This window comes from Ochotona curzoniae, unplaced genomic scaffold, assembly GCF_017591425.1.
Source record: "Ochotona curzoniae isolate NIBS_2020 unplaced genomic scaffold, NIBS_Ocur_1.0 contig_1014, whole genome shotgun sequence".
NCBI classification, from domain to species: domain Eukaryota; kingdom Metazoa; phylum Chordata; class Mammalia; order Lagomorpha; family Ochotonidae; genus Ochotona; species Ochotona curzoniae.
In genome coordinates, this window is record NW_024464920.1 from 26,661,963 (window position 1) to 26,675,805 (window position 13,843).

The 13,843-nt window shown below is 42.7% G+C and overlaps 1 protein-coding gene across 3 annotated transcripts in view; it reads right to left on the minus strand.

The window, feature by feature from the left end:
• Nucleotides 1-13,843, minus strand: part of TPH2 (tryptophan hydroxylase 2) — a 108,080-nt gene that overhangs the window by 37,699 nt on the left and 56,538 nt on the right. For all 3 annotated transcript variants that reach the window (XM_040981636.1, XM_040981626.1, XM_040981645.1), the window contains one exon: nt 1,047-1,173. In XM_040981636.1, the coding sequence (XP_040837570.1) occupies nt 1,047-1,173 (127 nt within the window). The remainder of the gene's footprint in view (nt 1-1,046; nt 1,174-13,843) is intronic.

The following is a 13,843-nucleotide window of genomic DNA, read 5'->3' on the forward strand; positions in this document are numbered from 1 at the left end:
TCTCCCCTTTCCCATGAATCCCATGTTTTGTTCTTCCACAGCAACATGAATTCTTGACCTATTGGTCACAAAAATATTTTCATTTTGTCCTACTTTTTCAGTTGTCAGTTAGATAATAAATATTTCATGTTTTTCAATCATAGGGTATTCTTCAGTTTTTCCACTCAGCCACTGAGTTAGAAAAACAACTATGCAACATACAGAAATGAATGAGTGTGGCTGTGTTCCCATAAAGCTTTATTTACAAAAGCTGGTAGTGGGTGAGGTTTTGTGTGTGTTGTTGTTGTTGTCGTTTGCTGATACTTAGAAACATTGTAATAGTAAAAGGTGTACATTCATGATAAAGTAAGGCCGTGCTAGGTTATCTCTTGACTAGTCGAGGTAGGTGAAGCCAGATGTAGGAATCTCGAGCTCAACAACTCTTCTAACAAAAAAAAAAAAAAAAAGAAAGAAAGAAAAGGACTGAATAGACACTTTTGTGTCAGGAAGGTTGTTCTCAAAAAAAAAGCAGTATGAGAAGGAAGGTGTTTCAGCTACTACCTTTCAGATGCGGAAGAGCAAGTTCACACCCCTGACCTCAGCCACATTTCAGAGTCCAGGCACAGAAAGAACAGCCTCTCTCCTACACTGACCTCTCTGTAGCCTAGATGAGCAGAGCTGCCAGGAGAACAACAATCAGAGACTGTCTATGTTCATAGACGCACATCAACAGCTTCTTCATGGAGCCATATCCTTCATTACCCCCAAGGATTGTTTGCATTAGGTTATAGCCCTCAGTTTTACTCTTACTTGATTTTACTTGTACTTTTACTTGACTATAATGTAAACTAAAAATATTCAGTAGAAAGAAAGAAAAAAAGAGGATGAGAGAAAGAGGGAGGAAGAGACTACCATTATGTTCTCAGATTTTATCAATGAACTACACTGAATATGTTCTCTTTGTATTAACACATTAACATGAAAAAAAAGCACAATGATACAAAGGTAAACTGGGTTTTATCTTACAATTAGATATCAAACACTCTTTAAGTGGGGTGTAAACTCACCGTGGCTAGTTTCTGAACATCTTCATCTGACGCTCCCAGAGATGCCAAGCCTATTTCTTGTGAAAATTGAGCAAACTTAGGATCCGCCAGTAGGGGGACATGTCCCAAAAGTTCATGACAGGTGTCTCTGACAAAGAAAACATCACAATGACATGTTATACAAGATTTAAACACTCTTAGGGAGAACAGGGCTTAAAATCCTAACAATACCCTTGGCAGTATCATTTGTTACTGTTATCTTTCATCAATTCTAAGACTTAATCATACTTTAGCATCTCTGAAATTCAGCTGCATCTTATATTCAATAGCACCTTAACTTTTATGATATAGAGTACTTTTAGTAAAACACATCAACTATTTCCAAGTACTTACTATATGCTAAGTACCTTGTAGTATCATGTGTTTGTGTAAGGGGGAGTGTTTTACTGCTCAAGACACTCTGAGGGAACTGAAAGTATTAATTTACTAGTAAAATATCCTGTGGATCAAGTATAGATAAACTGCAGCCACAGTCCAAATCTAACACACACCATGTTTTTGTAAGTAAAACCGTACAGAACACAGATATGCTCATTGATTTCTACATCGTTTATGGCCACTTTGGACTACAACTGCAGAGTGAAGCCGGTGTAACTAGATCATATGACCTGAAACTCCTAAAGTCTTTTCTGGCTGGCCTTTGACGGAAAAACTTTGCTGATTCTTGTTGTAGCCACTGTCAAACTAAATTCAGGTCTCAGGATGGCTGTGTACTTGAGTCCTTAGGAAACAAACTGCAATCTAAGTTAGCACATAAAATAACTGAATGCCTAGCTTAGGAGAATGCGCCTGTAACAAATGGCTGTCTGACTCAATCACAGCGGCTGAGCTTGAAACAATCAGAGTTGGCCAGCTGACTCAAATCAGGCAAAACACCCAGCTGTAACCAACTATGCTGCCTGTCACTTGTGTTTTCTGTCCATAAATGCCTGCCCACACGTCAGCCCCAGACGTCTTTGAATGTGATCTGGCTCTGCTTCAAGAATCAAGAAGAAAGGCCAATTAGAATCTTTAACTTGGTTGTAATTTTGTCCAGACAATTAGTAAGAAGCCAGCACTGGATTATCAGCATGTTGAAACTTTTGCTCTGAACCACTAAGCTGCATTGCATCCCTGTCACACTTGGACAGGCACTGGAAAACAGTCACATGGTCGTTGCCAAGTGGCTTGCCCCTCCATTTCTCTGCCCTTTGGAAGAGTCTCCTAGTTCTCTGCTTTGGTTAGCCTGAACTAAGGCACCACAGAAGCTTCAGGCCACTCTCATTGGCCAGTGTCTGTTTGGAGCTGGATACACAGGCAAAGGCCACGGGATATATCTGAGTCCCTGCTATGAGGAATGAACTATTCCTTGATACCACACTAGTTCAGAAGAAATTCTCCAGGGACCCTCAGGGACTACACTGAGAGGCAGCAACATTGGATTTTCTTGACAAAAACTCATTAGCCAGGTAGTAACTGAAGCATGTTTCTGGTTTCACCTCTGCTCCTCTGAAGTGTATCAATTCAAATAAATGCTGTAACATAAATATCAGCTCTTACCACCAATATCAACTCTATAAAGTGGATTGGGTGGTCATATGATTGAAGTGAACGCTGGTCAAGGGTATAACATTGATGATGACATCAAACAGATAGTATCACTCAGTCAAGAAAAACCATGTGCCTACAACTCTAACCATAGCCCCAGTCTCAAGCAGCCCCTTCAGAACCATGTCAGATTGAAAGATAGGCACATGACATTGTGTGGACAAGATATTCAAGAGAAAGCTCAAATTCATCCTCTTCCATCTGTGTGACAGCTGCTGCTTTCTTTGCACATATACTGACTTATTAGAAAAGAATACATGATGGGTATTCCCCAATCACATCGCTTAAGGCAGAAAATCAGTCACAAGATTTTAGGACATAAAGGGTATTTAAACAATTTCCATGTCGCTCATTTTACCTAGGATGAAGTGACAAAAAAAGAGGAGAGCGAATTTATTTGGACGCCAGCTAAGTACTGCGTCTTATTAAATGTTATCATATCACATTAATAATTTAATCTTCACTTTCAAAGAAGCCTCTTTGACAAATGGAAACTAAAATGCAGAGCATTTTTGAAAAAACTTTTCCAAGGGACAATTATACTTTTAGTAAGGGATGGAGACAAGATGTAAAATCAAATTCTTCTGACTCCAAAGTTAGTCTCTTTCTACTCTTTGCTGTTTTACTTTGCTGCTGTAGCATAAATGAGAAACGGCTGATGGCTAGTCTCAATACAGGCTCAGGGAGACAGTTTAACCAAGTTCGTTCATAGAAGTGAAAATGCAGCCGGTATGCCTCAAGCCTCTTCTTGCTCTTTTGCCCCTCAAGTCTCCTTCAGGCCTTTTTGAAAATAACAAAGGATGAAACCCCATCCAAAACCCATTCAATCAGGGTCTCTATGATCAGCCTTAAGGTCTCCAGATGATCAGGAGCTAAAGCTACGGTTGAGTTGCAGTTTTCTGATTGAGGTGCTAGATGTTCTCCTGGGGAGACTCCCTGCATGAATCAGCACTTAAAAGTACAATTATTGGGCCTGGCGGTGTGGCCTAGTGGCTAAAGTCCTCGCCTTGAACGCCACCCAGATCCCATATGGACACCGGTTCTATCCCGGCAGCTCCACTTCCCATCCAACTCCCTGCTTGTGGCCTGGGAAAGCAGTCGAGGACTGCCCAAAGCTTTGGGACCCTGCACCCATGTGGGAGACCCAGAAGAGGTTCCTGGATCCTGGCTTCAGATCGGCATAGCATCAGCCATTGCGCTCACTTGGGGAGTGAATCATCGAACGGAAGATCTTCCTCTCTGTCTCTCCTCCTCTCTGTATGTCTGACTTTCCAATAAATAAATAAATCTTAAAAAAAAAAAAAGTACAATTATTCACAAAAGCAAAGATAAGACAGCAACTCAGGCAACTATCAGAACAACAGTTAAAGATAGTAGGTGTTAAAAACACGACAGAGTATTACTCAGCCATTAAAAAGAATGAAGTTATCCATCATTTGTAGTAACAGGGATAGAAATGAATGACATTATGGTCAATGAAATGCCATGCACTGAAGACAAAGAATGCAGAATAGTGCTTCTATGTGAAAGCTAAACTGTTGATCTCAAAGAAGTAAAGAACAGAATAATGGTTACCACAGCCCGGGGAGCATGGGAGAGCATGGGGGAGAGGAAATCAGTAGGTTCAAGGTGCAGGTGGATAGGAAAAATAACTTCCAGTATTGCATAGCACAGTAAGATAACTGTAATTAACAATAATCAATTGAATATTTTAAAATAGCTAACAAGATTTTTAATGATACATGTCTCCAATAATATTTACTCTGATCTCATCATTATATACTGTATTCATCTATTGCAATCCCACAGATCTTAAAATAAATATGCATCAAGTTTTTAAAGCATTAATAAGTGATCAAAGTGTAATTATGTAATTTTGAGCTGCTAAAGTTTAATTCCACTAAGATCATGTTATGATATTGAAGAATAATGGGAGATATTGATTAAAAAGCAAATAGGCAACTAATCATTCTTCCATGCACATTCAATTCAGAAATAAATCTAATATTTCTATGCCAGGAATGGAACCAAGAGACTCTTGTGATCAATTTTTTAAAAGGTCATGCAGCATGCATGGAACTAAAACCAAGAGGCCCACCATGGAAAAATCCTAAATATCCCCTTGCATAACTTATAAATATGATAATTTCACATTAGAACATATGTCAAAGTCCAAGAAAAGGCTGAGGATGGTATTGGCTCAAGCTGTAAATAAACAGGATGAGCAAAATCTAAAATTACAATTCTAGTGAATTTCCACTATGAGCCAAACACTGTTGCCCACTGTTTTGAAATGAGGTCATGGTTCTGTGGCAGTGGATTCTTGGGGCAACATGAAATTTAAGTTTGCTAAGTATCTGAAAAAGACTAATACAAATGACAGTTTTCCATCTCTGTGGGCACTGATGAAATCCCAAAGTATATTAGTAAAATCTAAGTTAAAAAAAAAAGCAGTTAAAGACAAAAGAAAGGAAAACATGAGAGCTCCAAATGACATTAAAGAGACACTCTCCACAGCAGGAAAATAGCTATCATTTGGGCTTTACATTAAGGTGTCAATATCATAAAACTACAACACACAAGCCAACTTAGGAAACTTTAACAAGTTTATACTCATTAAGTAATCAATCCACACTGAAGTGGATAAAAAGACATTAGAAACTTGGAAGGAAAAAATCATATACAGCAGAATAAGTTATTTCATTAAGAACAAATACCTGAGGCAAGATATATAACACAATTATTAATGGAGTGTTGGGGTGCCTTTTGCTCTGTTTTCAGCAGAAACGCTATACTTTGCTAGCTTACACCCTACTCTCAGCTCCATCTTCATGCAAAGATCTTCAGATCCCCAAAGGGTGAACTTCACATGACTAGCAGCCTCACTCGTCATGGGGCCAAGGCTTCGCATTCCATTATTTTGAGACCAAGAACAAGGTTATTATATCTTTCATAAACATTCTAAAAACATAAGCACCACGTGGTGTTTCACTGTCTTAGGCTAAGATCCGCTGTAGACTAAGGGAACTGAAGTGCCTGGCCATTTTGCAAACCAAAAACAAAGGTTTAATGTTAGTAAGAATGCAACTTACTAACTCTAGAAAATGTACATTTTCTTTCTGAGAACTTAGAAGCTGTAATGGGGAGCACTTCCAGGGCTTGAGAGTAGATTAAGGCTCTGGAAGTCTGAGGGAAATTTCACACCACAAATCTCTCAAAACTTTTTGTTAATCAATCGAGATCTTTTGGACCCAAATCACACTGTTTCACTCAGACAACCGGCAAACCTCCATGTCTGTGTCCCAAGTGTACAACGTTTTAGATTCCAACACTGGTCACGCCATCCACAGCTGGATCCCGAGGAATAGAATTACGGAAAGGTCTCCAGTGTGCTTCCACACTATTGCCATATCTCACCAGATTGCTCCTCAAAGTGCCAATTATTCCACCTATAATTGCACTGTCCGCACATACTGCCTCCAATTTCCACATGGGCAAACTTTTCTCTCTTGAACTCCCAGGCCTCTGATGCATTTAAACCCGAATAATGCCTCTCAGGGCCCTTTTCACAAAAGCCCTCTGTTCACAGGAAATGTGGGGCCTTTCAAAATTGTTAACACTGTAAAACATCATGTCTCCTTTTCGAGAAAAAGAAAAGCGCGAGCTGATATCAGACACTAGACTTCTGCCGTTTTAAATTGGAATCTTCTCTGATAAGCCCTGCTCAGAGGATTCTAAAGGATTCCAAAATAGGCCCACAGAGGGGACCAGGCCAAAACGCCTTCAGGGAATTCTTAAATCATTCTAAGAAACTTGCAATCATCTTGTTGTGGGGGAATAAGGGTCCTGGTTGTTAAGTTCAAATTCAAAATGAGTCTGGCATTTTTCTTCTCTTATCAGTTTTCAAAGCTGCCTCCTTGCACTACATCTCAAACAACTCCTTTTTATTCTTGTTGTGAATGAAAGCTTTTAAGAGACAGCGAGTGAGCACCCAAGGTGTGCCTTCCCACACCAGATCAGCACATCTTCCTTTTAAAATGTGTTTGTATAAGCGGTGCTTGTTCTAAATGGCTCCAAAGCCAACACTTTGGCGAAGCCGCCCAGAGAAGGCAGCCGAGCAGGAGGGAAGAGGAGAACTTATGCCAATTAGAGGAAGCTGGGAGTCAAAATAGAGTCGGTTTTGGATGGGGTTTTTGTCTGTTTGTCTACTTGTTTTTTTGTTTTTTTCAGTTTCTACACAACATTTTGCGGGTAAATGCAAGTAATTTGGGATGCTGGAGGTGGGGCAGGCTTGATTGGTTTTCACTGCACTGCAATAAGGGGAATGAACTTGGCTTTGAGGGAACTTTGCTTGGTGTTTGCACGGAGGATTCTTTCGTTTAGATTTTAAAAAGCATACTATAAAATCTGGCCCAGATAGGACTTGAGGCAACTCAGGCAACTCTCATATCCTAATCAGTGTAGAACACAAGTCAGGCCTTCTTCTAGAAAGCAAATTCCTGATGGTGCCCTGGAGGGAAATTTCATGCCCCTCCTACCCCAGAACTATCAGGAAAGCCACTAGGCCCCCATTCCCACCACAGAACTGTGAGAAAAGCCACAGCCACCCCCCCACCCCCAGTTTACCCTCACTCCCACACCAGAACCATAAGGAAAGCCACTAGCCCTGTAATGGGGCACCACCATAATGGCACATACAGCTTGTCAGGTTCATTGACAGCGGCCGGGGCACTTTAAAAACCAAGTTTCTGCACCCTGCCCTCCTGTCTTCCGCACCATTCACAACAACTGACAGCAAGACAATTAATCTGGAGGTTGCACATACCCGGGCCCTCCTGCTTCCTGTTGTGCTACGTTCAGTTAGTTAACTACAGAACTTTGGGCTCTGATAACTCCCTGCCTGCCTGAAATTTTTTTTGTACTGCGTGGCTGGCAATCTGATTGGAGGATGAGAGCTTAAAAACCCCTGACTTCTGCCACTCTGCACAGTGGCTCCTGGAGTGCAGCGGGAGCTGCTGTCACCAAGCTTGGAAAGTAGACTCCTCCTAACATCCTACACATGGGTCCGGGGTGATCTCTCTCACACCCTACAACAGTCCCTCACTCCCACCCCAAAACCATAAGGGAAGCCGCTAGTGCCATCCTTTCGCACTCCAATCTTTGTGAGATGGTAAAATATGAAAGTTATCTTTATTCACATGGAGCTCCAAAAAGGCTTATGCCATGCCTGTTGTGAGCCAGGTACCCAAACTGAAAAATAAACAAGGCATAATTTTAGAATTCATAGCAAAAGTCACCTTATAGGACCCGGCGCAGTGGCGCAGTGGTTAAGGTCCTCGCCTTGCATGCCCAGGATCCCATATGGGCACCGGTTCTATCCCGGCAGCCCCGCTTCCCTTCCAGCTCCCTGCCTGTGGCCCGGGAAAGCAGTCGAGGACGGCCCAAGGATTTGGGACCCTGCACCCGCGTGGGAGACCCGCAGGAGGCTCCTGGCTTCAGATTGGCATAGCATCAGGCCATTGAGCTCACTTGGGGAGTGAATCAGGGGACGGAAGATCTTCCTCTCTGTCTCTCCTCTCTGTATATCCACCTTTTCAATAAAAAAATAATAAAAATAAATCTTTTTAAAGAAAAAAAGTCATCCTATAGTCCCATAAAAGAAAAAAACATGAAGTACTCAATTTCCTGTTTCAACAAAATAGCTTTTAGTTCTAGTTATTTCATATGTGTTCAGACTGTCCCTCCTCCTATGCAATTTCCCTAAAATTAAGTCATACTTGCTGCTTTCCAAAGTCTTCATTAGAAGGAGAGGATCAGTCTCAAATTCAGCTACTGCTATTTGCGGCGCAGAAGTCTTAGCTGGCATCTTAACTAGGCTAGATACCCGCCCCAGAATTCTTTAACAATGTAGTTAAATAATGCAGCAAAAATGTAAGTGGCCTTTAATCAGGTATTACTACTCACACTACATTAAATCACATTTATACCAAAGTCTTTTTTACATAAGTTTTGCCCTTTTAGAAAGCATATTGTCACTCCAATATCAGTAGGCTTTTCCAGGAGAAAAGCAGTGCCATGATTATCTCTGGATACCCAGTGCTTAGGGAAGCCTGGCACAAGAGAAATGCCCCATATCACTACTTGGAGAGCTTGGTTGAACAGACCAGAGAAAGTCTGCCCTCCAAGTGCTATAAGCAAAGGCGTATCCGAGTGCAGCCTCCAACTTCCAGCATCACACAGGGGGTTTGACCCGACTCCTGGTTTTGCTATTTCAAACTTTAGAACTTTAGGGAAATGATGACTGCTCGGAACCCTGGAATCATCACCTGTGCAATGGTGAGACTCCTTCCTCCCTCACAGAGAAGAGCGGGATGATGCCAGTCAGACAGAACAAGCGTGGGAAAGGTCAAGGCCATTTTCCCTTCTCTCTAGCGGCAGAGGCTTCTGAGCCTGTGTATTGATGTAATTCTCTACACAGAGTGAAGAGGGATGGGTAGCAATTACCACTTCCTTGCCTAAAACTCAATCATTTTCAATTTCGTCTGTACCTGCAATTTTCAAATGCAAATATCCCTGAAAAAAAAATCAGCTCTCTGGTCCTCTGTTTTGCACCTGAAGGTGTGGAAGGAGCTTCTCCCTGACTATGGGATGCAGAGAGAATACGAATTTTGCTTTAGATGTGACTCCTCACAGTAGTAATATCGGATTATGGGCTCCACACAAGGAAGACAAACGTGTCAGCGGCCAGGGTGGAACGGGTGGGGAGGATGTGAAGGGGACAATGTGCTTAAAAGGCTGAGGGTGGGAGAGAAGCTGAAGCTTCATCCCAGGTCACTCCAGGAAACAACCTGGAAGAACTGGCCCCAGCAGGCACAAATCTCGCTTCTAAATGCACAGGTTCTAAATAACGTACCAGATTTTCTTTTAACAGAATATGTACCATCAGAGTGCTTCAAGCTCTTGAGACAAAAGACTCTATTAAAGTTTCAGTTAATCTTACTTTTAGGCACTTTACAAAATAAGAGAAGACGCTGCTTGAAAACCTGGGAGTCTGAGTCTTGGAACATGGCACTGTAACTAAGGATGTGTTGGGATATTCTGTGGCACAGCAGCCTCCACCCCAGGTTAGGAGGTGTCGCGTAAGAATGGGCCTATTTGGTATTTATATCATCACCCCAAGATCAAAGCACTACCTCATCATCCTTCACGCAGGGAGGCTAAGTGGCTGGCGGACGGTCACACTAGGAGTTGACATTGGGCTCCGGATGTCTGAGCACATGCAATCTGCCCAGGTCCTTTTGCCTCAGGATGCGAAACAGCAGTCTGTCCCCTGCACGGTGGTAAGGGGCTAGCACGTCTTATTTCCAACATTAACAGGAGAGGCCTCCTCCCAGGAAATGCAGCTACCCAATCAAGGATCACAGGGGTAGGTAGGCTTCTGACAAACCTGGGATAACAGAGCCGTGATCATTCTGATCCGCACAGACCACACAGGATTGTGGCAGAGCAAGGCCATCCAAAGAAGCAAGAAGCCACGTTCAAATCTCATACAAACTTTGTAACTAGAACATTAGTAAGGAACCTTTTCAACTTCAGTATGCATACGAGGCGCAAGCTTTTCTGTTGAATATTAACAATTTAACAAAGAATAGGGGGTAAACCTAAAGATAACAATACTAGTCCAAATTCCGATCGCAGATCCTTTCCTTTCCATCTGTGTCAGCAGGGGCAAACTCATTAACCCTTCTGTGCTTCACTTCCTCATCCATAAACTCAGAATGCTAACACTAACGGCTTAGAGGGTTTGGTGGATTTGAAATAACTTCATCCATCCACAACAGAGAAATAGTGCCTATCAGCATGAATGGCAAACATTCATAGTCAGTATGTACATGTTTGTCTGTAATAGTAAAAGTATTGTGGCCTGGCCAGACAGTTGGACTGAAGTTAAGACGCAGGTTCCTTCACCAGGGTACATGGGTTTGATACCCTAAACTTCCATCTTCTGACTCCACCTTCCCGAGAACCAGCAGGTGATAGCAGGAAGAGGCCTGCACTGAGTTCCCAGCTCATAGCTCAGGTAGCAGCTCAGCCCTAGTCATTAATGGCATTCAAGGAACAACTCTGAGAATTTTTTTGTTCACTCTACCTCTCAAATAAGTTTAAAAAAAATTGGGAGGGGGAGATTTACAGAGAGAAGAAGAGACAAAGAGAAAGACATTCCATCTGCTGCTTCACTCCCCCAAGTGGCTGCGATGGCCAGAGCTGAGCCAATCCACAGCCAGGAGTCAGAAGCCTCTTCCAGCTCTTTCATGCTTGTGCAGGGTTCAAGGGTTTGGGCCATCCTTATCTGCTTTCACAGGCTACAAGCAGGGAGCTCCATGGGCTACAAGCAGTAGAACAGGTGGGAAATTGTGGGGCTCAGGGAAAAGGTCACTAAGTCAACAAGATGGCAACTAACAGTCAAGGTCACTGGGTTACACGTGGCAGCCAAGGACAGAGCCCTGGGCAGGAACCAGGGCAGGGATCAAGTTGTTTTACAGAAAGACTGATTGGCCAGGGCCATTTCACTCACCTGCTCCTGGCCTATGGGAGATGGCTTCCACAGCCGCACTGATGACAACTGGCTCCTGGGATTCCTGGCCTAAGGCTGTTCACTACTCTATATAGGAATCTGTATTTCCCAAATAAATCGGAACTGCTTAGACGGAACCCCTGTCGAATCTGTGTGTCTCTTGCACACCAAGAAGCTAGATGGTGGGCAGCAGGCTCACCCCCTTCGGCAACAGGGTACTAGAGGAATCTGTGGGGGAGACCCCACAGGAAATGTACCAGGGTCCATACGGGATCCTGGCACACACAAGGCGAGGACTTCAGCCACTAGGCTACCATGGTGGAACCCCTTTCAAATAATTTTTTTAAGGTGCTGTTGCTGTTTCTGTTCAAACTAGTGATACTACCAGAGGAAAGAATGGCATCATCAGTAGCCCTGGGTAGAGCCCTAATCAACTTCTCGGGCAGAGAAGATGGGTACTGAGCTGGGCATACATTCTCCGAGCTAAGCAGCAGGAAGGAAGGCCGTTGAGCAAACTTTCTGAGAAAAGGCCAGTGTGTGAGAATTCCGAGCAGGGACGCTGCTCAACAATTCCAGGCAGCAACACAGAGCTGTGGAGGAGGCCAGGAGCTGGCCAGGAGGCCTGGCCTCATGCTCCTCCGTCCTGCAGGAAAGGGCAAGTGCAAGGGAAATGGAGCTAACTCAAAGGAAGGCAGGAAGGCAGCTTAGTCCCAGGAAACCTCTGGTTTATCTTTCTGGCTCTGTGCAGAATCAACTTCAACAAGGTCTGATGGAGCTGTGACTCCCAGGGCTTAAGTCAGACAAGTGTGTAACCCAGAGTCGCACAGATGAGAGAACAGAAAGTTGGTAAGGGCAGGTCCTATTGTTCCTTTCACGATGCAACTAGCTTCAGGTACCTGTTCCCCCTGGGAGGAACAGTTCACACGGCTACCAATGTGAGAGCATCAGTCTTTACACGCCAATGGTACTACTGCACAATTGCTAGTTCAAAATGAATTGCATTAATGTCCAATCCTCAAAACAATAAATGGCATCCTCTGCCTGTTTTAGAGAGGCTTTATAATAAGATCTAAGAGTAAAATTCACTTGATTGAGAAAAGGATAAAAATATTGCCTTAATTCCATTTCATTTTCCTCATGAAATTGAAATACAGTAGCAATTATATGAAAAATCACCCGATTGTAAAATCCTTTTTAAACTTTAAAACAGTTATATTTAAAAATAACATTATTGCCCCTAAACTGCTCAACTGCAACAAAACAGATTTTCCTTAATGCAAATGCATTTAGTTGTATTATGGCAACAAACATTACAATATTAACCAATGGTGTTGTGAATTGCTTTTTTTTTTAAGATTTATTGATTTTTGTTGGAAAGGCATATATACAGAGAGGAAGAGAGACAGAGAGGAAGATCTTCCATCCAATGTTTCACTCCCCAAGTAGCCGCAATGGCTGGAGCTGAACCAATCCAAAAGCCAAGAGCCAGGAGCTCTTCCAGGTCTCCCACACGGGTGCAGGGTCCAAAGGCTTTGGGACATCCTCAACTGCTTTCCCAGGCCACAAGCAGGGAGCTGGATGGGAAGCAGGGCCACCGGAATTAGAACCCACGACCATATGAGATCATGGCACATGCAAGGTGAGGACTTTCACCACTACACTATCATGCCGGGCCCGTGAATTCCTTTTTTTAAGACTGATTTTGTTTCCACTTGGCATAATTAAGCAGAGAGAGGAAAAAATAGAGAATTCCATTTGTTGAGTCACTCCCCCAAATGACTACAATGGTCAGAGCTAGGCTGATTAAACGCTGGCAGCCCAGAGCGTTTCTTGGATCTCCCACACAGATGCATGAGTCCAAAATCATGTGCCAATCTGTATTACTCTCCCAGGCCCTCTACTGGGAGCTGGCTCAGAAGTGCAGGGCGAGAACACAGAGGATGTTCCTGTGGGGTGTTGATGCCACAGGCAGAGCATTATTCTGCTATGCTACCACACTAGCTCCATGAATTCTTGCTTAAAGGTTAGAATTTTCCCTTGGATTTGCAAAGAAAAACAAGCAGGAAGAGGACAGACACTGCTCCATCATCCACTGAATTTCCCTGACTCTAAAAACTTACATGCTGTTGTGCCAAGGATGTTTTTGTTACAGACAGGTTAAGCACTATATCCAAGCACAAAACAGAATGTCCTAAATTTCTTTCATTAAAACATTCCTAAAGACAAATTTCTGGTACAAAATTACTTTATAACTTTGGCAACAGATCCTTCAGAAAAACAGACATTGTATTGGCTTGACCTCAAGGAATACTGTTGAAAAATAAATGTTTGCATTTTATATTCCTGGCTATTTTTTCCTAAGTAACAGACAAGGAATACAGGTGCTCTGCTGTGGATGTGTGTTTCAGCACTGCTCTGGGAGGTGCTTTATGTTTCATATGGCACCTGTCACAGGATAAGGTAACTGGACACCTTTGGCTCCATCCAGATAGACAAGGGTGGGTTTAGACTATTATGGATTATAATATTATATATTAATTCAGTGTTCACTTTACATGCCAGCTTAGAGAATATATATATATATATGTATGTAATA